This window comes from Fundulus heteroclitus, chromosome 11 (assembly GCF_011125445.2).
Source record: "Fundulus heteroclitus isolate FHET01 chromosome 11, MU-UCD_Fhet_4.1, whole genome shotgun sequence".
Lineage (NCBI taxonomy): Eukaryota > Metazoa > Chordata > Actinopteri > Cyprinodontiformes > Fundulidae > Fundulus > Fundulus heteroclitus.
Genome location: NC_046371.1, coordinates 13,319,801 through 13,344,177, shown reverse-complemented (window position 1 = coordinate 13,344,177; position 24,377 = coordinate 13,319,801). Strand labels below are relative to the sequence as shown.

Below are 24,377 nucleotides of genomic sequence, written 5' to 3'. Positions count from 1 at the left end.
ATCAATCGATTTTCCTTTACACCGGCCTCTTCCAATGGGCACGGAGATCAAGGAGCTTTACACAAACGACGTGTAACTGCAACACAAGACGCTGCAGGCATTGTAAGCGTAACTGCTGGAGAGCCTCTTCATTCCCCTTAAACGGTGCCACGTAAGATAAACGCAATTGTGGGTTGAGCAGCAGAGTTCAGTGTGTGGGCTGTGCCAGTAAAAGATTCGCTAAATCCTCTCTGCCAAAGGGAACAAGCTTATGACGGAGGCAGCTTGATGGTAAGGAGCGGCATCACCCTCACTGGAAAATCAAGGTTAGCTATCAGAGGAGGTAACATCAACACAGCGATATCAAAATGAGATTCTGCAAACAGTGGAAATCTCACATCCAACCTATCAGAACCTACCTACAGAGTTTGGAAGTGAAGAAGATGGAATGACCTACCTACATTCCTGACCTCAATCGTATTGAACCAATTAGTTGCTTATTTGATCGTGCCAGAGTGACCAACACGACTGCACTGGCTGACCTATCCCAAATGTTGGATGAAGAATGAGATTTCATCCCACAACAGTGTGTGACCAAGCTGGTGAGCAGCATGCAGAAGAGGTGCCAGCCTGCAGTGGCTGCACCTTGAGGCCTTTATTTGTTAAATAAATTGAACAAATCTCCTGTTTCTTCCAACTTTAATCATCCAATTTAACAAACAACAGCTAACAAGAGTTGCTAACAGAATAAGCTTTCTGGCATTTGCAGAGAGGATTGATTAAATCTTTCATTGGCACAGCTCACATACATTTAACTGTGCTACTTAACCTACAGTGCTTCTCCCTCTAAATGTGCCACCATTTAAAGGAACATAAACATGCAAGGATTTATTGCCAAGAAAACTTATTACAAAAAAAATTCAACCAAACACAATGATGTTTAATTATGTATATCTGAATAACAACCAACATACAAAAATAGTAAAAAAAAAAAGTATTATTAATAAGGGCACAAATAAAAGTACAGAATGAATTTCAAGAGCAATCTAAAAATATGTTAAAAACCAGAAGAAAAATATCAAATAAAAATATTCAGTGATTGAAAGTTAAACTAAAGCGAACACTAGAGAACCGTACTGCAAAAGCAGGCTGAGGATGTTTTACGCAAACTTTACACAAAAGCAAGTAAAAATAAAAGCTTTAAGTATAAGTTTAAAAATAGACTGTCTAATCATCTAATCAGAACTTGGTTCTACGATAAGGGGGTCTGACAGCAAAAGGCTTCATTTCCAAACCAGTTCTGGAGACTCTAGGAACCACAAGTAAACCTAGGTTCTGAGAGCACAGTGCTCTGTTAGGATAATGGGGAACTACAAAAATCTTTCAGACGACATGGGGCCTGATTATTGAGAGCTTTGGAGTAGAGAAAAATTATTCAATAGCAAATTTTCAACTACACGTAGAGCCAATGAAACGATTTGCCTATAGGAGAGATATGAGCTCATCATGTTCATTCTCTTCACATAAATATGACATTCATGCAGAGTAACGCCACAACAATTCAGCCACAAGTTAAGCTGCAGCTGTTTTATAAGCAAAGAGCTTAACATTTTTCCCGAAGGCTTATTTTTTCCTACATAGAATAATTCTTTGTTTTACAGGACTCAGAGTGAAACTATTCTTCCCTGGGAGCACAGCTGAGTGTTTCAGCACATGGAAAGAGACAGTAGTCGATAACGAGCTGGGTGTACACTCTGCGTTGACATTTACTGGAGAAAAAGTGTTCAGTCCAAGCAGCAAACAGCTGCGTCCCTCCCCTGGTCCAGATGGGAATTAGAAAACAGCTGCACACCACATCAGGAAACAACAATGTTTCAGGTTAAAGTGTCTGGAACTTCTGCATCCCATTTCTGTAAAGGCTTTATTTCAGGTTTCACACATTTGATGTAAAAAAAAAAAAAGAAGAAAAATAAAGAAGCATTTGAAATTAAATTAAACATTTAAAACCCGGACTGACTGAGTTTGATGACGTTACAAAACTTTTTGCAAGTAAAAAGGTGTATTTATTTTCTTCACCAGCAGGTGGCAGTGCGGCGCAATAGATGAGGATATTGTGACCTTTCCCAGGAAGGCAAAGTAATGAAAGGTTTCTTTACAGGATCCATCAACAGCAGCAGGTTGACTCATCACATCTACAAGGCCCACTATGCCAAGAGAATAATCCCACTGAAATCCCATGAAGCTATACAACACACCACCACACCTTGCACGCTCAGGCAAGCATACACCTCATTTCGTTTTTATTTGTCACAAAAATCATTTTTGCATAAACCTGCTGCTGACATTCAAAATAAATAAATATCGAAGCCAATTTGGACAGGGAGGCCGCCAAGAGGCCACCAGCAAGACCACAGGAGCTGCAGCCACTTCCTACCAGCGCTGGTTGTGGTATTTATGTGAAAACAATCTGCTGGATTCTCCCTGTGTCTCCTCCACAAAGGAGCAGGGTTACAAGACAGAAGCTCTTTTGTTGCAGACAAAACACTCAGGGCTGGCTAAAATATCCCAAAACCTTGCGGGGAAATGTGTTACGGTTTGATGGAACCAAACTAGAACCTTTGTGCCATAAATTTAAGCACTGTGTTTGTCACAAAAACAACATTGCATTTCACCACAAAAACACTACACCTAGTGACAAGCATGGTGGAGACACCATCATGCTCTGGGGTTCTTAGTATGTGGACAAGAAATGCCCACACAATCTCATAGATTTGGAGAACTTTTTTGTCACATTCTGGGAGATTCCTATCAAAAAAGACTGGACGCTGAAGTTGAAACAGACCGGAAAAAGTGCTTCAAACTATTTTTAGCTTTAGGGTGTGCACACGTATGCAACCAGGTTTGCCAGACTGCGGCATTTCTCCCCTGACAGCTTGTTTTGCTTCTCAGTTAAATTATACAATATAAATGTAACATTAAAAGATGGGAAATGTTTGGCGATTATTTATTACGAACCATTTGATATGTCTCAGAAAGCAGGACATGTAACAGCGGTGTTTGTGCTTTGTGTTGATTCTCAGAGTATTTACAATTCAACCATTGTTGTCAGGGGCCTGATATCACCAGCTTCACGTCCTTTGACTCTTTAAACACGTGATTTCCCTGAGAACATTTTTGAGTGATATGCTGATAAACTCAAATTCCCCCGGAGGATAGAATCAAGATCTAGACTTGTTCTATGTGATTTGTAACCCTAGAGATTTGGCTTATTTTTTTGTATTTACAAAATGTAAGTCATCCGTTGCTTCAGAGATAGGTGAAACTGTGCCAAACTAAGATTTTACCAGTTCATTTAATGCTGAACTGGGATTAGCATATAATTAATTTCGGCGTTGCTCATTGTGAATTTATCTTTTAATCCGGTCACTGTGCCAAGATCAGACAACGCTCTGCAACAAAGGGGATGGATTAGTCAACTGTGTACTCATAGTGTGTTTAATAATTAATGCTTTATGGAAACCCTTGCCGCCACTAATTTAGGCCCTTTGGCTACTAGCTACATGGATCAAGCACACCATGACCTAATGAAGGCAGATTATAATATTTATTACATGAAAAGGGGGTTACACCAAAAAAAAGTCAGTTGAACCTGAAAAAAGGCCCAATTTTTTTGTTTCAAAACATTGGGAAAAAATTACATACACAAAGTTTTTCTTTATGTGTAATGGCTTAATGCACCAACATGCACCCAGGTGACCTGCTGATCTATTGTCCCTTTTTTATATAGCAGCATAATGTATTTCTCTTATCTCCAATTTAGGTCATTGTGTGGTCTTGACGGCAAGATAAATAGAACTGGTCGGTTGGGGGTGGGGATCTGTAAGTAGGCAGTGTGCCTTCATCATAGCAGGCTATACTTATAATGATTCCTGGTGAATTTATAACTTCAATTATGCACAGTGTGCTAGTGAGATTTGCATAACGCCCGTTACAATTCAACTCCCTATACCAGTTTTTTCTCGACTGTATCTGTGCTTTGTGTTATTGTTTTAATAATGCTGCTCTAATTTTTGTGTCCACAAATGGCAAAACTGTATTTTAGTCCAGGCACATAGTTTTGTTGATTGAAGTCTACAATAAAAGCCTTTTTTTACCCATTACAATGGCATTCACAGTGAGAGGCTGCAGCAGATCCCTGTCTGTCTGTGTCATGTGACCTTTGCTTCTCGTATAATGATGTAAAGTTCTCCGAAAGGAATATGGCTGCAGAGTGCAGTTTTAATGCTTGTCATAAAAAAAAATGTTCTTTTCTGTAAATTTCGTATGCACAAGACCAACTGGGGCCGCGTGGAAATATGTTACAAATCAAATCATCAATGAGTCATAAAAACAAAGGTTAGAGAAACCCTAAAACAGCATAAAAACAGGAGCAGGAGGCCACTTTAGTAGCTGTTCATTTCAAAAGGTATCTCTTTACAAACTGATAATAGAATAACCCATTTTGTAGCTGATATGCTGTCAGATCATTATATTAGCTTTCTTAACCAAGCTAAGCCTGTGTTGGAGCTTTCTACTTAAGCTATACAGAAAATAACTGAGGACCTACACCAACTTATATATATATAGGTTATCATTGTTTGTGAACTTCAACTCTATATTTAACAGCAGTGGTTGTTCTTTTAGTCCAACATCTGTCTAAAAAAAATCAAAAGTAATCCTCCAAACTTTTAATGCAATAACAGTTCCTACCGGTAAATTGGAAATGAAGGAAGTCAAATATCTTGCAGTAGAGGAATTAGCACAGACATACCTTTCACTTGTTTAATCAGTGAGGGTGTATTCAGATACTGGATATTAGGGTTATAGCGGAAATATTTAAAAAATAAAATATACTATAGTTGCCATTGATTTTTTCATTCATATTTTTGCTTAAAATCATCCCTAGTTGGCATGAAATCTGAGATTAACTGAATTGGAATGAAACTCAAAGTTTTGTGGTTGTAAACAAGAGAGCTATGTGATATTCATTTTAAAAAGCGCTCAACTTCTATCTAACCGCAACAAGAGCAAAACAAAGGCTTTATTGATTCAATTTTCACCACCAGCGAGGACACATCAATACTCATCCACAGCTCATGTATGACCGTTGCTGTGTCTGGTCCTCTGATTGCACAGAGTTGCTCTTCTTACCTTGGCTGCGCTGATCTGCTCTTTCCTGAACCTCTCCAGCGGAATAATCAGCACATCATTGGCATTTTCGATCTACAGAAGGGTGGCACACACAGAAATGTTTTCTCACTCGGCAGCCGTGTGTCTTGCGGTGTGCATAATGTAGACGTGATGATGCATTTTGATCTTTCGATAATTATCAAACCAGAACCATACAAGAGTTCAGAGGTCCAACGTCAACGAAGTCTGGTACAGAGAGGGATTATTTGATGTAGAATGACAATAGATGGGGTTCTGTAGTGGATGGATGGATGGATGGATGGATGGATGGATGGATGGATGGATGGATGGATGGATGGATGGATGGATGGATGGATGGATGGATGGATGGATGGATGGATGGATGGATGGATGGATGGATGGAATGGATGGATGGAATGGATGGATGGATAAATGGATGGATGGATGGATGGATGGATGGATGGATGGATGGATGGAATGGATGGATGACTTTTAGACAATGTCATACGCAATTAAGTCTTCCCAAGTTTAAAAAAAAAACCTCATAGAGTTGAGTATTCCCTGTTTTTTATATACTTATTAAGACCTGGAAAACGAAATTCCAAAACGTCTTTCTTACTTTTCCAGACTATATCCAAATACTGTGCTGAACACAAAAGTCACAGAGACACGTTGTGAAACTAAAGCGCTGCGTTTCACAGAGGCCAAAGCTTGCTTGTAAATATGAAGAGGTCATCATGTAAAGGAAGAATTATTTTCAGGTAGTGACCAAATGTTTTACTATGACAAAGAAAAGATAAGTGCAAAACAGAAAAAAAAAAAACCATAATGCTTTAAATTAACCTAAGCGGACACATTTTTAGTCCATGTTTGAAGAGGTCACTCACCATCCTCGTCCTCTCATCCTCCAGGTTTTGTAGGACAGCTGCAAACTCCTGAAGCGACTTGGCTGAGGAAAGTCATGTTGGTAAAAAGGGACAGAAATAAAGAGATGAAAAAGAATGACAAAAACAAGAGGAGCTATTTTCTTAGTAACAAAACTTTAACTGAACCGTATTCAGAGGATTTTTAGTAGAATTTCACGCAAAAGTGACGCAAGTACTTTGTTCGTGTTCATGGGTCCTTCAGACATCTCTCTAGACTCATCATGACAGCGCAGAGGAATTAACCGGATCTGAAACCACTTTTCGGAGGGTTTGAGGGATTGAGGCGGCGGTCCTTTCACTGTGAACACAGCTCTGAGTTTGTTTCCCTGATCACTGGCAAGCGAGACACTCCTACATTGTTTGGGTCAGAGTTTCCACTGGAGTTGCCTCTGCCTGTCCGACACTTGGGGCGCGCACACACAAACACAGACACACTTCACCTCGCACTGAGTACACGCAGAAAGGGGGCGCACACGTCAAAACGACATGCTCCACAGAAATCACAACGGTTGCACTGCTTTAACAAAGCTATTGGGCGAGAATTAAAAGAAGGCTGACTCCCGTATTTTAAAGCAGTCACGTGGAATAATGGCTTAATTCCACCTGTTTTACAGCAGGGAGCATCAACGTGCAGCAGCGGCTCACCATAGCCGGGAGAATATCAGTTCTGACATGTCTGCGAATACTATGAAACAACAGCTCGACACCGGTTGAGTGGCAAGCTGTTCAGGAAAGATAGCTGGGGATAGTTAAACAACAGCAGTGGGTGGGTGGGTCAGAGCGAAGCCAGGAGCCGCGGCTCTGCGCACACAGAGCTGGGCAGCCGTGAGAGGGGTGTGGTGGCTGCACTCCTACTGACACAGCAGGATGTCTGAACACAAACGCTCCACAAGAGTACAGGGAGTTAACACTTTCATTTAAGAACCAAACCACACTGACGTGACCGATCTCTGTCAGCGTCAGGCTTTTGCGTTAGGTTCAAAGCACTGGAACAAAACTGGTAAGATGAGAGGTCATATATAAAAAAAAAAAAAACAGGTTTAACACATAATATGGAAATTTGAGGCGATATCTTGTTGTTGTTGTGTTGACCGATGCTTCTGATGCTCGCAGGAAAACAGGTTTGTTGTTTGCACGTTGGAAGCAGCGAGGTTAAGGTGCAGCTCGGCTTTCACAAACGTTCACATTAGCAGTAACCTAAACTGACCAAACGTCATCCTGAAACAATTAATTCTTAAACTGTCTCTGATTTCTTCGTCTTTGCCTTGCAAAAATGAAGTTCTAACAGATTTTAAGAAAAATATGAAAAGATCTGACTCAGAGAGCCTTTCAAGTGTGTAAGATAACAGAAAATGTCTATTAGAAAGATTTCACCATTTTGAATCTTAAGTGGTGCTGCATTTACTGTACCTCAGAAATAGTAAGGAAGAACTGATTTTGCTTTGCTATTATCAGTTAATCATCAGTTAATCAATAAGTTCTCATGAGATGTTATGAATCTCATTTGACTTCACATATACAGTAAATATGCTAATAAAACTATAGTTAATAACCACAATAACGTAGTTAGCTGTAGTTTTCTGTTGCTCCTGTTGTCATTAAATGTGGCTTTAAAATTACTGGTGATAACGCAAAAAAAAACATTAAAACCAACCTGGTTTTGTGAGAAAAGAGTAATTGACTCCCTTGTTAAATTGTGAATTAATTGTGATCATTAATGTTTTTTATCAGTAAAACCAAAAGCCAAACACAGGCCTGATTATTGTCTATCCTGTCTGATAATATGAAGTAGGCCAAAGAGGGTGATCAGGGAAGAAGACTAAAAGATCTCATCATGCTCATATGTAAAGAAATTTAAAAACAGATGAGGAAAAAAAGGTCATTGACATCTATGGACAAAACCCATCCAGTGTGAGTAAATTAAAACAAGTGTGCTAAATGAATTCGGTGAAATATCAAAAAACACTGACAGTCATCATAAACACTTGGTGACAGGTATTGTAGTCAAGGATGGCACAACCAGGTAGTGTTTAGTTATTTTTCCACCTATGGCCTGTTTGTTTTGGACAAGTTTGACCCTTACTAAATGAAATCTGAAATAATGAAGTCTGACAAAACTCAAAGGCATAAAAAATAAACACAAAGCAACCCAGATCAGGGACATAATAGAATCAGCCATATAAAAAAAAGCACAAATTGACCTTTTAAAGGACTTGATAACATTCCAGTTCATAACCCAGCATTATCAAAAGGCCTTTAAAAACATTCCTTCCCTGGCAAACAATCTAAAGGATAACATTTCTCCACGCTTACCTATGCATATCTCATCATCTGTCTCTGCGTCTCCAATACACTGGAATTTGAAGTCGTTCAGGGAGTCAGCAAACTTCCTCTTTGCCGTCGACAGACCTAACAAAACAGAAAGATGAAGAAAGAGTCAAGTTAATTAAGGCACCTTATAAATGATGGGCCTTTTTCTAATGGAATTAACCCTATTCTGTGAAAGCAGAGAATAATCCAAGCATGTGTTCAACAGAGTCACAGTCATATAACCACCTTCTACTGCAATTAGAATCAGATCTTACTGTATGACATCTCATATTTATCTGCACGTGTTTGCGTTGCAAAGGTTACAAAAGTCCTATTAACCTTAAGTCACCTTAGCCACGGGAGGCCATAAAAATCCTTCGACAGTTGCCTGCTAGTCCAAACAAAACACAAAGTACAAAAAGCTCCAAGGAGATAGACACTCGCAGTAACTTTGGCTTCTCTTGCGTTATAACTCAAGGGTAGATCTGGCTTCACTACAGCATTTCCTGTTGCTGGGCTGGCTGAGGTCAGCCACACAACCAGGCTCAGAGTGAAATAGGGGCAGGATAACGAGCAAGGCACAAACGGAGACACATTATTCATATGTTTCTTAGAAACCACACGTTGTTGGGGGGGGGGGGACTCACCGAAACCAGGGTCTCGCATGCAATCCTGACTAAACGAATCAAGGCGCTCAAGTAGGCTTAAAATAATGACCATTTTATATGGCTGGTTTGGGGATAATATCTGCTCTCGTGTTTTGGTGGTCAAAGAAGAAAGAGAAAGACTTAAAGGGGTAACATTATGGTGTGGTCAGACTCAGCAGGGAAGGAGCAGGACCTACTCTGCAAGATTAAAAAAAGAAAGTACAGTTTGAAGCCCAAAGATGGTTCGAAAAACAAAAAACAAAGATAGGATGTGATAAAAAATGACAAAGGAGAACGGATAATGCCTTTTACAGAAACATGTTGGAGTCGTGGAAAGGACAGTGAGTGTAAAGAAGACAGACAGTAGTTGGCTTCGCTCATGTCCATGGAGCTGTGCAGTTTGCCAGTCAAAAAATGAAACCCAGGCCTCTGGAGTAGCTGCCAAAGTATTAGACAAGCTGATGGCACACACAGACGTTCATCATTTTCTCTCCCGAGGCTGACACAGTGAATCATTGTAGGATGTCACCAAGCAGTGAGTCAAAGTGACTTTACATAATAATAATTAAAAAAAAAAACATTTAAAGGATGACCAAACTGAAACCGAAGTCCGAATTTCAAAGATAACAACTAAAAAGACCAAAATACTGCTAATGCTGATAGACTAGTAGTGTCTGGTTGCAACCAAGCTGCATCTACTGCACATTAGATACATTAAATAGACTTTTTAATCTTGCATTGTTTCCTATGCCCACCAGAGGGCAACTTCTTGTAGCTTGTTTTTCCTGTGAACTATAACCTTTGTGAATATTTTACCAACAATATACACTCCAGATTGCTCACTTTAAGTTGTCTAAAAGTGCAGAACAATGTTCAGATGCATCTAGAAAAAAGGACTATCACGACTTCTTATTAAAATATATAGCTGTGTTTTTAAAAGCGGAACCTTTTCTGGAATTCAGGGCAGTTTTTTGTGGCTATTATTTACACCCGTATTTCCTATTGTATCTACCAGGGTAAAGACATTTTGCCCAGATAGAGGTTTGACCCTGATTGGCAGGCAGTGCTTCATATTACCCTAAAGCTTTATGGGTGGAGCTTGTGATCCAAATGAGTTCTTCCTGGTCTGCTAGCTCCAGTATTTATTTCACCTCTTTATTTAAAACCCTGTTTTAAACAGCCTTTCGACATTTTTTTCCTTTTCTACTTTACCTGCGGACACACAACTTCAGAACTTTGTCTTCTGGTAAACGATCTTTGGGTTTGGGTGAATCCTCTTGTCCAATTTTCTTGCAACTGCTACAGATACCCAACTTATAATGCAAAATACAAACATGCAAACATTATAACCTCAGGTTCTCCTATTGTTTATTTTAGCTGTGGAGGTCTTTATGTGCCATTCGAGGATGTGCCATATTAACAGTGTCTGCTCAGGAACGCTGGCTGGAAATGACTGTTGAGCAACAAAGCAGATAAAGGTCTGATTAATTAACTGGAAACAACTGTTGCCTTTTTAATCACAATAGTTGGCTAATTTACACAAAATTCACTGGCAATAGAAACGCAACAAAAAAAGAAACAAACGGCTGGGGAACGTTTGAGTGTTCGAGGTAATTAGGTTTTGAAGGGTAAAGGTTCATGGTAGCATAAGAGAATCCACCTTGATATGTAACCTTGGTTTGATGTAATTTCCCATCTAATTCTCCATAAAAAGTCTGAACTTTTAAGGATGTTTGAACTACAACTACAATCAGGCTAATAGTAGGATTAAATACGTGCACAACTAAGTATTCTACCATGGATGGATCACGATATAAATCAAATAACCATGTCTTCAATAAGCCAATAACACCAAAAGCTGGATCATTTACTGCAGCTAAAATGTTTACCGTGAAAATATTCCTTTCAGTTGGATGTTAAACGACAACTACATGCAACAACAAAAAAAAAAGAAATCAGCAACAAGTTATTTTATGGTAGCCTACTGCATGTACCATAATCGCAATTTGATTTTAGAAGTAATAAGAAAACTTTTGAGTTAAAGGGCAAATGCAATCAAAGAGACTTTTCAGCCATAAAGAGTACTTTTGGAAACATCAAACATTGCAAAACATGACTGGAACATCAACTGCTCTTGTTATAGCAGCATATGATGCAAGCAAAGGCTCTGTTTTCTATCACACATTTTTCACTAACCTTTTATTTGCTCTGTTTAAACAATGCATGAGGGCAATGTTTGCAGCATGGGTGGCCTCTCAGAGGAGGAAACGCAGCTCTGCCAGCAGTGACGTCTCATATTTTCAAGTTTTACCAAAACGCCATCACTCCTTTAACACATACCCTCACTGTGACGTCTTCACTACTTTCCGTCTGGTTTCGCCTTGCAGTCACTGACAGTTCCCCTCTGCACCTTGCAAATGAAATGTGCCTCTTTTCTCTTCTCTGACTCCAGCCTTCGCTTCTCCAAGTGGTTCCTCTCGTAAACTAACCACAAACCGATGATTAAGACAACAGAAGCTCTCAGAAGAGTTCAAGAATTTTGCACCCCTGTGTAAACTCCTATCACAGAATTCACTTTATAGCCAGGCCCAGCACATTTGATACCCAAAACAAAGTCTTTTTTTTTCACTTTAAAGTGACTGTCCCATTTATAACATGCAGTATGTACAGTGGGCTAATCGGTCTGATAATGTTTTTGAAATATTTGGATAATTGCATCATGTTGTAAACCAAATAAATGTTCACAACTCAGCAAATACCGAAGTCGCTTCCATTTTCATATACTGTAACTACAGTTTACACACCGTGTTTGAGAAATTTTGTAATGTATAGTGTGACTTGTAGGGAATTTTGGATGATATTCAGAAAAATTTAGCTGCTGGTTATCAGGCTAGACAACGACCCATGTTTATCCTGCACCCACGCAGAGCAACAAAGATGCTAGTTGAGGTAAAATAATAGCCTAATTTTTGGAGATCTGTAGCAAAGTGCTTTGACTTATGGTCTCCAAGTGTACATAAAAAACAGTCTTTAGAGACCAAGACTTAGGACTTCTGTAACAAGCACTCCACATTGGTTTGGCATCAAATAAAGGTTCATTATTAAAAAATGCACCTAGTTGAGTATGGTGAAGGAACTGTGAACCTGTTTTTGCTGTCTTTTACAGGCCCTAGGAATCTTGTAAGAGGGCATGGCATCATATACTCGTAAAAATATTGGGCTATTTTAAATCAAAATCAATTGAAATCTACCAATAAAATGAAAAAGGGTTTTCATTGGGTCTTTTGACAGTATTAGGATCCTAAACACACAGACATATGAACACATCAAATGGTTCAAAAGACACACATTGCCATTTTTTCATGGTCATCACAGTCCTCACACAGGTATCCTACTGAACACCCATCTGTTGACCTGAATAGACAATACGAGAAGACCCACAACTCTGTACAGTCAGAAGAGATTGTGCAAATATTCCTGTATTGTGGGATTATATTAGTTAAAAACTATTATTTGTTTCAACATGACGTTTTATACAACTGGATTATGCCACTGCAATGAAAAAAAATAACCAAACACTTTGTTCAATAACACTAAAAAATACAGGCAGCGCTCATAAATGTGGAAACACATATCCTGTCAGTCCTGACACACACACAGAAACATCCTCACAGACACTCAACTTACACTGACCCGAATCAGAACTCTGAGCTCATTCAAACTACACTTGCAAATCAAAACCACATTGTTGGCCAATGCGTTTCTGTAAAATCCGTCCAACACAAGTGGATTACAATAAGATATAGAAACAATGCAACGTAACAAGAAGTACAATGTCCAAAATGGCTGTTGTGTAACAGAAGGTCAGCATGCAGATGGAGCAAACAGTAATGTCTTACCATTTATGGAGTGCATTCTAAAGCAGTGCTTCGCATGTTCAGGTTTAACAGATTGTTAAACAATGCCAGCGATGAATCCGCCAAACGTAGCAAGACCTACTACTTACTGTAGCCAGGAACACATAACCTGACTGCCAGGCCGAGGGAATACAGTTGGCAGTGTTTGTGTTTAACCAGAAATTAGAGTCAAGAATCTTTATTGTCAACATGTGTTACCATAGTGACATTTTTTTTTTTAGATATACACCGAAATTAGCTTGTTCATGTGATTGTAAGCAAAGCAAATCTGCAAAGAGCCAGCAGAAATTCTTCTATTTACGTATAACATTATGAAAGATAAAAAGGTGAACTAATAGCATAAGTATTCGTGACAACCTGTGTTGTGAATTAACCTTGTAACATAAAGTGCTGTTAAAAAAGTATTTATTCCTTTACAGATACCTGATTAAAAGCAAAACAGTCCCCTTTGAGCTGCACGTGCCGCTTTTGGGAATGCAACCAGGGAATGGAACGACACACCAGCGCGGGCACCAGCCTCCCAACACGTGTGCACTCGGGTGTACGCGTGCAACCCCGCCAGCCATCCACCGTTACGTTTGAAAAAAAATCCTGGTGAAAAAAATCCCCGTAGACTCGTTTTATTCCCGGTTACTACTTTTTATTTTCTTGGTTACTGTCTCTCAACTCTCGGTGGGGAAAGAATATGGGTGGTCCTCCATTTCAACATTTCCATTTCAAATAGAATGAGCTACGGTCACCTTTGCTTGTTTTACTCCTCCACCACCAACAGCATGTCTTCATATAGAAAACAGATAGGGAAACGCGTATGGCTGACAGTTTGGCCTCTTTGAGCTTTTGAAATCAGAAATAGCGACGCAACATGACACCTCCCAGTGAGTGCACCGACACCTATGTATTTATAAACTACTAATTCTAAGTTATGAGAACGCTTTTATTTTTGATGTGACGTTTTTAGACTTTGCCAGAATATGTATTTATAAAAAGCAATACTTGATTTTTGCTAACTAAAAGCCAAGGTAATTACACACTGCCCCTTTAAGGGAAAATGGCTTGCCAAACCATCATAACCTGTGTGAAAATCCCATTTTCATACTATACCTTTGTTATTACCGAATCATAACTGAGGTAAGTGAGGCCTGCAGTGCTTTAGATATTATTCTGGGTTCTTCTGTGACCTCCTGGGTGAGTCGCTGATGCCCTTTCAGAGTAATTTTGGTAGACTGTCCACCTGAAAGGAGGTTCACCACTCTTTTTTCCTCATCTGTTTTAAGATTTCTTAGATTGGGACATGATCAGATGGCTTTTGAGATGCTTTGGCTTTACTTCTTCTTGTCAGACAGGTACTATTGAAGTGATTTCTTGATTCTACTGGTCAGGCAGAAATCAGGCTGGGGTGTGGCTAGTGAAATTGAATTAAGATAAAACATAAGTCAACATAGTTAATGTGCGATTGTTTAAAAGAGGGGCAATGGCATTTTCACATGAATGAAAATATGTGAAACATCTTCAGTATGCTGCTTCAGAATTTCAGTTTAAATTAAAATGCCGCATTTTTGATTACAGATGGTTGTGTGTGTGTGTGTGTGCTCTTGTACTTGCAGCAGAGGTTCAGGTTTAGATTAGATTCCTAACGGGGTTAGGAATAAACCCGTAAAGGTCAGGGTTAGGCCATAGAAAGGCTTGAAGGAATGGAAGTCTATGTAAGACTAGGCTTGGTCCTAACTATGTACACAAGGACGTGTGCGTGTGTGTGTGTGTGTGTGTGTGTGTGTGTGTGTGTGTGTGTGTGTGCACATGAGTGCATGCATGTTAGACAGTCCAGTCAAGAAGGAAAGCGTTGGATAGTTAAAGCTAAAAATAGGTGACCCTGTTGACACTGGCCTTGCTGTCCTCTTCCTCTCTTCGATCACACTTGAAATGCAGGATTCCTGCCATGCCTGTCCTCCTTTCCCTGACCAAAATCACATCATGACAATTGTTAGTAATTCGGTGTAGGAGGAAGCAGTACCCAGCGAGAATTGGTGAGGAAAACAAGCAAACTCCATGGAGAAAGAACCCAGCATGGTTCTTTCTCCATGGTATATTACAAATATATTGTTTTCCCCATATTAGTTTGTGCAAAATTGTCGAAGACAAATGAAATGCATTATTTGTAAGGCTTAATATTCCAAAAGTCTTGAATTGATGTTTTGTATACCAACACTAAAATTAGATTTTTACTGCAGTAGATATTCTCACCTAATACATGAAAGCCCCCCAAGATGCTAAGGGTCACAGGGTTTGGTAGAAGCTTTTCCATCCCAGATGTAAGAGAGAGGAGTGGGGAAAATGCAGATTTATCACAACATATAAAAAAAGTTAAAGACATTTTTAAAACTATAAATTCTGTAATCACTTTTTCTCGATTTGAATGAAACCCTTTGTACCGTCAAACATCTTCCTGTCTTGTCACTCGCTTCCTCCGCTGCCAATATGAACAGTTCATGAATATTCATTCCACGATTTTTAAAGGTCAGGTATTACAGATCACGAAAATCTGAGATTGGAATTGGCAGAGAAAATCGTAATTGTTCATCTCTGTAATTTGTGCTTTTACCAACCAACTTTTTACAGAGAATTACGATTTCCAAACCAATTATCTTACTGTCATTGCGACACATCTAGCGAGAAGGACTCTTTCAGCTGTAACATCTGACTCATATTCAGTTCATTCTTCAACACTGACATTTGCATACCAGGGACCACTGCTGGAGTCGGACATCTTGCACAGCAAAACACACACATACCACTATAAGCTACACAAAAGGCATGTGCAATTAACCGCAACCATGCAGCAGCACAACAACGGGCCTTTGTTGTGTGTGTGTGTGAGTGTCCGCTCAACCCCACAAAATGCACAATCAAAAGAATGGGCTAGTGTGATATCAACAGGATATCCAGTGGTAGCCTGAATTCTGCTGTATCTTTGTTTCGCGCACATGCGAATAAAAACCTCATTCATCACCAGTACAGGCTCACACAATATTCCTCGGCGGAGACTAAAGACAGATTTGAAGTCTCCTCATTTTATTCCTTACATGACCCAGCAACCAAGCACAGACTAGAATTTACTGACTTAATTACACAGCGAAACATTGCCAGTCACACTGCAGCCTAAAGCTAGTGGGATTTGTCTTGATAAAGACTTAAACTTGAGAGAGATTATAAAAGGATAGTGTAAACATTACTTAGTGGCTGCTATTGTCTCTAAAAGAGTACCTACATTATTTCAACTGTGTTTACCCCATGTGACCTCAGAGCAAAGTATTGCTCCACCTGGGACTCTTGCTACAGCATGTTTTAGTTAGCATGTTTCATTATAATTTAGGACCATTATTTTATGCAGAAAACAGTATGATCTACTTTGGGGTAGTATCCTGCTGGAAGACCCACTGATGATCAATTCTCAGTTGTCTGACAAAGGCAGCCAGATTTGTATTTAAAATGTCCTGACGTCCTGGGGCGACGCCATGTGTCTTGCCTGGGGCTGCTGCAACCTTGCAGACCTAAGTCCACCTATCCTTTGCTGCTCTTGAGTCCTATGAGTTGAAGCATTTCAACCGCTTTCCCCACTATATCAGCTGTGCATCTCCAGGTGACAAACTTGCTCATGTGCACCCAATCGGCATAAAACACCCTTATTTCTACACATGCACACACTGACATACAAATCATCCAAATGGTTGGAGGTCATCCAAATACAGGTTACTATTTCAAGCAATGGATGGATGGATGGATGGATGGATGGATGGATGGATGGATGGATGGATGGATGGATGGATGGATGGATGGATGGATGCTGCCCTGGCACATGTAGGCAACCGGCTTCATTATATGGTATCCCTGAAATGTTGTGATAGGACAAGTGAAAAAAAATGTCCTGGTGACAAGAGTTCAAGATTCCATGCAGTCCTACATGGTTCCCCGACCCATTGGTTGAGAAAGACGCCTGCAGCATCACACATTCTTCACAATATTTTACTGTGAGCCAGATGTTCTTTTCCCCATATTCCACATACAAATCCTTTCTTGGCATTTTAGTCTCAGTTGTCCTGAGAACCCCAGTTAAAGTCCTAGTATTGTTAGACAAATTTTACACATTTACATTGTAGATGATTTGAAAGAAATAGATTTTGCTAATTTGCCTCCCAAACAGCTCCTTGGAGTGTAGATAGTTTCTATTGCTGACTGGGGACTTGGTAAACACAAGGTCCTGCTCCTTTCTCATGTACTCACAGCGATGTTTGAAGATCTGTTTTTTTGTTCTACACCACTTAGCATGCTGCCAACAGAGGACAGTGACAGGATAAACACAGATTCACAGACCGTGTTTGTCACAGTCCAAGTTGTACTAAAGACTTTGATGTTGCATTTCACGGTAGGTGGTCAGCTGCCCATATCTCAAGTCAACGGTATGTACAGTGCCTTGAAGAAAATATTCAGCCCCCCTTTTTATCTATTTTGCAACTTTCCACCATATAGTTTGAATGTTTTTCCATCTTATTTTAGGTGATGGATCTGCACAAGTACGCATAGTCCAATTCTAAATCACTGAATAATAAAATTAATAATTAAATAAAAAATCTGAAAACTGCTATGTGCATATATATCCACCCCTATATTTTTTGTAAGCTGTTTTTTTTTCTTCACGTTTTGTGTAAAATGATGACACTGCAATAAAATATGAATTAATTTTAAAACTTTTTTCCACAACTTTAGCATGTGTGTCATTAATTGCATAGGGTGGTACATTTGAGGGAACAGAAGAAAGAGACTAGAGTTCAAAAGCTTTCGCTGGTATTAGGAAAATTTAACATTTTAATTTTTATCTCTTTTACTACTAATCCCAGGATGGAAAATTAGCAGTGTCACAATTTTAATTTGTTAAAACTCCTACCAAATCTCAGCACATCTGACAGAAAATTAAACCTATCTAAGTCCATCCTATTTGCTGTCTTGTAATAGAGGCATTACCAGTTTGGACTACTTGCATTACTCATGTTGTGGGGACATAAATCTGTTAACACTGTAACATTACAGGGCCTCATGTCCCTTCAAGGGATGGCTTCCACAAACATGAATTATTGTGTTTTTCTCGTTAAAGGTTGGGAAAAAAATTAAGACAGGAAATAAACGTACAGTTAGTAATTAATGTTGGGCTGAAATTCCAAGAATAAATAAGTAGGTCTATGGAAAAAAGGTATGCAAAGACAGAATGTCACTCATACCACAATGGTTTGCCGTTGGTAACACATCTGTCGAGTGTCTTTCCTGTTTTCTGTGAAGAAGATGTCCTATGTGTATGTACAGTACGTCACTAATGTTTAGTATAAACCTTGGTGTGTGTGCAGACCTTCCTGTAAGACAGCATACAAGGTCATTTTGAAATGTAGCAAAGAGGAAACATTACCGTCACGGCAGAAATTACAAATTACAAAGGAAGGGAAAGTGTGAGAGGGTAAAAAAGTTAGGAAGTGGACTTAGCTTCTTTCCAATGTTACCACGGTGAGTGAAGGGTTAAGGAAAGGTAAAGGTCAAAGGTTGTCTTTCGTCTGTCTTTTTTGCTCTGTCAGCTTAAAGCTGACGAACAACATATTGCTGCTAAACTTCGACATCAATGATTTACAGTATCTAGCAATGAAAGCAGATCCTCGTGCACAGCAGAATTTCAGGTCCATCATTTTTCATATAACACCCCTTAATAATTCATTTAAAGTATAGCCAAACGTATGCTTACAGATGTACAATAACATTAAATCTACACCACCAGAAAGCCTATCAGGGTCATATAGTCATATAGTAAAGTGGTTCAATGGTAGGCCTACATAAAAAATGTATCATTATCGACAAATTATTTTAGTAAAATCTTCTCAGGGAGTGCAATACTGAACAGGTTGGCCTTAAAAACTCAACATGACTCCTCATTTTAACAAAGCAAGAGTGAAGGAGAGTTTTTTTTTTTTTTTACTTTATATGTTTAGGGTACAAATAACAAACATACAGAGGAGTGATGACATGGAGGAGAAGGCAAGGCAAGGCAAATTTATTTGTATTGAACATTTCAGTACTTAAAAATGATTAAAACATAGGAATTTAAAAAACAAAATAAAAGCAAGTAAAATAAACTGTTGTAATAAAATGTAGAAAAATTTAAACAAAAAACATGGGAAAATGAAAACTAAAAGGAAATATCAATAATTTTAAAAACATTTGAACAACATACTTAAACAAATGATGTTTCGGTAAACAGCTTAACTAGAATAGTCAAAGGCAATCCTAAACAAATGGGTGTTTAATCTTGATTTAAAAGAACCCAGGCTTTGAGCACTTTTGCATTTTTCTGGAAGTTGGTTCCAGATAAGTGGAGCGTAGGAACTAAATGCTGCTTCTCTGTGTTTGCTTCTGGTTCTAGGTATGCAGAGTAGGCTGGAGCCAGAAGACCTAAGTGGTCTGGTGGGTTGATACACTGATAACAAGTCTGTGATGTATTTTGGTGCTAAGCCATTCAATGATTTATAGACTAACAGGAGTATTTTAAAGTCTATTCTCTGAGATACAGGGAGCCAGTGTAAGGACTTTAGAACTGGGGTGACATGCTCTACTTTCTTAGTCTTAGTGAGGACACGGGCAGCAGCGTTCTGGATCAGCTGCAGCTGTCTGATCCACGTTTTAGGCAGACCTGTGAAAACACTGTTGCAGTAATCTATTCCACTAAAAATAAACGCATTGATTAGTTTTTCCAGATTCTGCTGAGACATTAGTCCTTTAATCCCAGAAATGTTCTTCAGGTGATAGAAAGCCGACCTTGTAAATGTCTTTATATGCTTTTGGAGGTTCAGGTCTGAGTCATTACACCCAGATTTGGATGTGATCAGTGGTTACTAGCTGAAGCAACTGAAACTGTGTGTTAACTTTTAGTCGCTCCTGTATTGTTCCAAAAATTATTACTTCAGTTTTGTTTTTATTCAATTGAAGAAAATTTTGCCACATCCAAAATTTAGAGAAATTGTTACCTAAATGTAAATAAAATTGTTACCAAAATAGTCAAAGTGGCACAGATTTGGTGTCACTTTCCAATGTGCCAAACAGACAGTGAGTTCACTAAACATGTTTTCTATGAAACCTTTCTGCTCAGATGCAAAGCACACACATAACAAGGTCAGTTTACATTCACAGTCAATTAATTACCCATTCACCCAGCTAAGCAACAAATTAATCAGTTAAGCAACTAACCAATCACCAACCATATCAGCAATTCTTTAATTGATGAATCTATCTGTCAACCGACCAATCAATCATTCATTTCATCAAATAATCAACCAACCAACAAACTATTCAATGGATATATCAACCAGTTAATTAACTACCAACCAACAATTCAACCAACTAAGCAATTAAATCATCAACTAACTAAAGATTCAAATAATCCATTAACCAACTAACCGTTTTATTCAATATCCAACCAATTAATCAAGTAAAACTTTATTCAGTCCCTTAATCAACCCCTTAACCATCACCCAATCAATCTAAAAATATTATCTAAAACTATCATCTGAACAATGATATCAATGAACAAAATAACTATTTAACTTACAAATTAAACAATCACCTAACCAACTGATTAATCAGTCAACCTATAAACTAGCCAACAAAGCTATCCATAAATTAATTATCTAACCATTCAATCTGCCAGTCAACCAGTAAATCAATCTATCAAAGATTCCACCAATCAATGGACAGAGCATCAATTGAATCAATTAATTAATCAGCTAACAGCAGTAAATCAAGCATTCAACAAAGTGATCAATTCACCAACCTATCAAGTTATGAAGTATACAATGAAGTTGTATCCTCTTAAAGTTTCTATAAATTGCAACTTTCTATTTAACATGAAACTGTACTAAAATAGGTGTCACAATGCCAAAACTAAAATGGTGCATAAATAAATGACTTTAACTAGTTAGTCAGAAAACCTAAGGCCTTGTACACACATAGTTGGGTATTTATAAAAACTAATATCTCCCCCACATTGTTTTTAAAAATAATACCGTACACAGGATCGTTTTTAAAAAGGTTTTCATCCACACAAACCCATAAAAAATTCACCACTGAGTTTTGTCGTAAGCATGCCAAATACACTAAAACCTATGTCATTCAGTCAGGATCCTTCAAAATAATGGCCATATTCAATAGTGTTGTGCTGCCGTAATGGGAGGGAGAGTAGGCGTAAAACAGCTGAGCTCCAAGCACTGTTTCTCCTTTGCACCTCAACGTCTTGGAGCAGAAGGCTTGTAAAAAACAAAGAAGCAAAAAGCGTCTGAACCACCTGTAATGTTTAGAATGTTCCATGTATGCTTTTACTTTGAAGTCTCAACACCGAGGCCAAGTCAGGAAATACTGTGCTGTGCAGAGGTAACATCGGTTGGAAAGAAATGACCAGAGATGCCGTAGGTTAGTGAATTTGTCCAGTTTAACATTGATTAGATACATATTGTTAACAATCAATCACAAAACCACCGTAGAAATCAGCTCCTCTTTGACAGCATAAATGTTTTACTCCACTGTATGGCCTATGGCCTACTATAACAATGGCCCGCATGTATGTGACATCAGCGCCGTGATGCACCGGACCCTAAAACTCCGTCTTGTGTAGCCCGTGTTTTTAGAAATCTCCACTTTGGCCGGAGTTCTCAGAATCATCCGTTTTTTTGCAAGTAAGACGCCGTTAATGTGTGGAAAGGCATAACCGCATAAAAATGTATTTGTTTACGCAGATACCCGGCGACGAGTGCACTAGGCCTAAATTCAGATGTTGGATACCGTACAGCACTGTATGGTATGTGTGGGTTGGGGCAGTTCAAACCTCTAAAACCTACAGATGTGAAAGAAAAAAAGTCCCTCGATACACAAAGATATAGACACAACAACACTCCCACACAGACTCGTGTATGCAGGTCCTGCCTACTTCTAAATCACACTTACAGTGGCCACTTGCATAAATACTCCGGCTCGTGGTTGAACTACAGCTTGACACCCAGCCCTACTGTTCTACACACTAGTTTTACCTCCTTAACACCAAAACGTGTCAGTTTTACTTTCAACAAGCATTTCACATTGAAAACCATGACAGAGGAAAATGAGGCCCCTTTAAAAACTCGGTGATTGCAACCTTACAGCTATGAAGCCGCTACACAGCTTTTCAATGTATATAACATTCAAAGTCTTTAAAACAATCAATTTAAAGCTTATACCTTTTGTTTTCGCATTTACTTCAACAGGGTTCTGCAACCTTTACTTGCCACCAGCAGCTTAGTGCACCATAAACAGCAACAGAATGACATGCAACCTTGAGCAGAGCTGCATGTGGGAGTCATGACAGTAAAATAGAAAACACACAGTGGACCTACCGGTGCACTCAGAGCCCCACATTTGGAACCACTTAGAAAAGGCAAACATGGGCCAACACATGACACAGCACTGAGTGTTGACAAAAAAAAAAAATGTGCACAAGCACACTGGAAACATTCCCTCTGTCTATCTCAGCAGATGGCTAAATGTGTCAGTGCAGAGTTTAAGGAGAGTGCGCGCTATTGCGAAGAAAGTTTGCTTCTTCAGTTCTGCACACCTGAGAAAACCCTTTTTGGATAAAAGGCAAAATACCTCAAGATCAAAGCAATAAAGTCCAGCTGGCTTCTGATCAAGCACCACACATGCGTTCTTACTCAACATCGGCCAGACTGCCCGTCCTTAAGAGGAATCACATGATGGAAGGCATTGGGATGTTTTAAAGAAGGAAAAACCTGAAATAATTTTCAAGCAACCTTCCTTTTATAATGGCAATTGTAAAGTCAGTGGAGCGTTGTTCTTCTCTCTGCTTGTTTAGAGTGTCTTTTCTTTGCCCTGTAATAGCACCATGCTCATCAGAATCTGACCAAATGGAGCTCAGAGGCCAACAAAGCGATGAACAATGGCTATATAAAGCCTGGGAACAAAAAAAAATGCTAACAATGACAAACAAAAGCCTGAACCAGAATGAACTGAAAGTTAGACTTTGGAGTGGGGGCAGGAAGGGTTTTGGGAAACCCAGAAAAGCCAAGACAGAAGAAAGTCCTAAAGCTTTAGAGAGGGAAAGAGGGGACTGAGCTGAGAAACAGCTGTTGGAGATAAAATTCGAAATGTTACTTCCCGGATTAAAGAGTCAATAAAATTAGAAGGATGACTACATATCACAAGAAGAGGAAATAAAACACAGCAAATACTCAATTTCCTTTAATTTAGGTGATTACATATAATATTCAGTGTTCAGTAGGCACAGTAATATTAAATTGCTTGATCAGATGGTAAGAACGGCTGTGGAATAGTATGGTTTCATCTCTTTGTTGTGTTTGAAAATATTTTAGGTCAGCTTCACATAGCAAGCTGTTGTATTTCTCACTCAACCGTCCAATCTTGCTTCTGCTTTGTGTTCACTATAAACCTTACTTAGGTGTTGCCTTTGGCGCTACTTAGAATTATTAAGATAAGGGAGTTATAACATTTGTTAACTGATTCATGCCTGCAAGCATCCTGATGCATCAGAACATGGATTTTATCCCCCACACCTAACTATCATCAGGTGCTAAGCCACGCCTTCTTTACCTTTGAAATCATAGCGACAATACCACATCCTATATTTATAGTATCGATAGTCACAAAGACTGCCAGCACTAAAACAACTTTTGTCTGGACAACTACTGTCTGCACAAACCACAAATAAGCACATGCAACCATCTTGCAATAGAAGACTCTGTCATTTGATGGCCTTAAAGACCCATCTGTTAGAAAAGCTGACAGTAGATCTATATTTACCAATGGACACAAAAACTCTAGATGGCTGGTGAAAGGAAAAAAATAAATAAAGCTATACTGGAGAAATTAATGTTAAAAGATGGTTGTTCTTTTAAAATGATGATTCATTTTGTACCACTTTTAGTAGCCTCAATTAAGTTAGTTTTATACTAACCGAATTGAGCTGACGCAGAGTGCAATTGTGCACCTTTGAGTTTTTGTAACCTGGTGCGGTCTGCGCATGCAAGTTTCATTCAAAATGGGGGGATTCAAAGGAGCAATCGCCAAACAAGTTTGCCTGTACTGACATCACATTGCCCAGATGTTTCAAGCGGCACAATTTGGCCAAATGCTGTGTTGTTACTGCTTATGCTGTGACTGAAAACAGCATGCGCAAATTACTGGTATACTTTTAGGGGTCAGTTTATTAGCCAAGTTTGAGTTCTCTTCCCATAACTTGCAGCGTAAATCAAGTCTAAAACAATGGCCCACAGTTTGTAAAGCAATAAGCTTCTATTTAGCAAAGAAACGTGTTTTTT

General features: G+C 39.0%; 1 protein-coding gene across 1 annotated transcript in view; it reads right to left on the bottom strand.

Annotated features, from left to right (window-relative positions):
* LOC105935674 (rho GTPase-activating protein 26) overlaps positions 1 to 24,377 on the bottom strand; it is a 106,099-nt gene that overhangs the window by 45,185 nt on the left and 36,537 nt on the right. The window contains exons 3-5 of the mRNA XM_012876195.3: positions 8,409 to 8,504; positions 6,057 to 6,118; positions 5,170 to 5,241 (exon numbers count right to left, since the gene is read on the bottom strand). Of these exons, the coding sequence (XP_012731649.2) occupies positions 5,170 to 5,241; positions 6,057 to 6,118; positions 8,409 to 8,504 (230 nt within the window). The remainder of the gene's footprint in view (positions 1 to 5,169; positions 5,242 to 6,056; positions 6,119 to 8,408; positions 8,505 to 24,377) is intronic.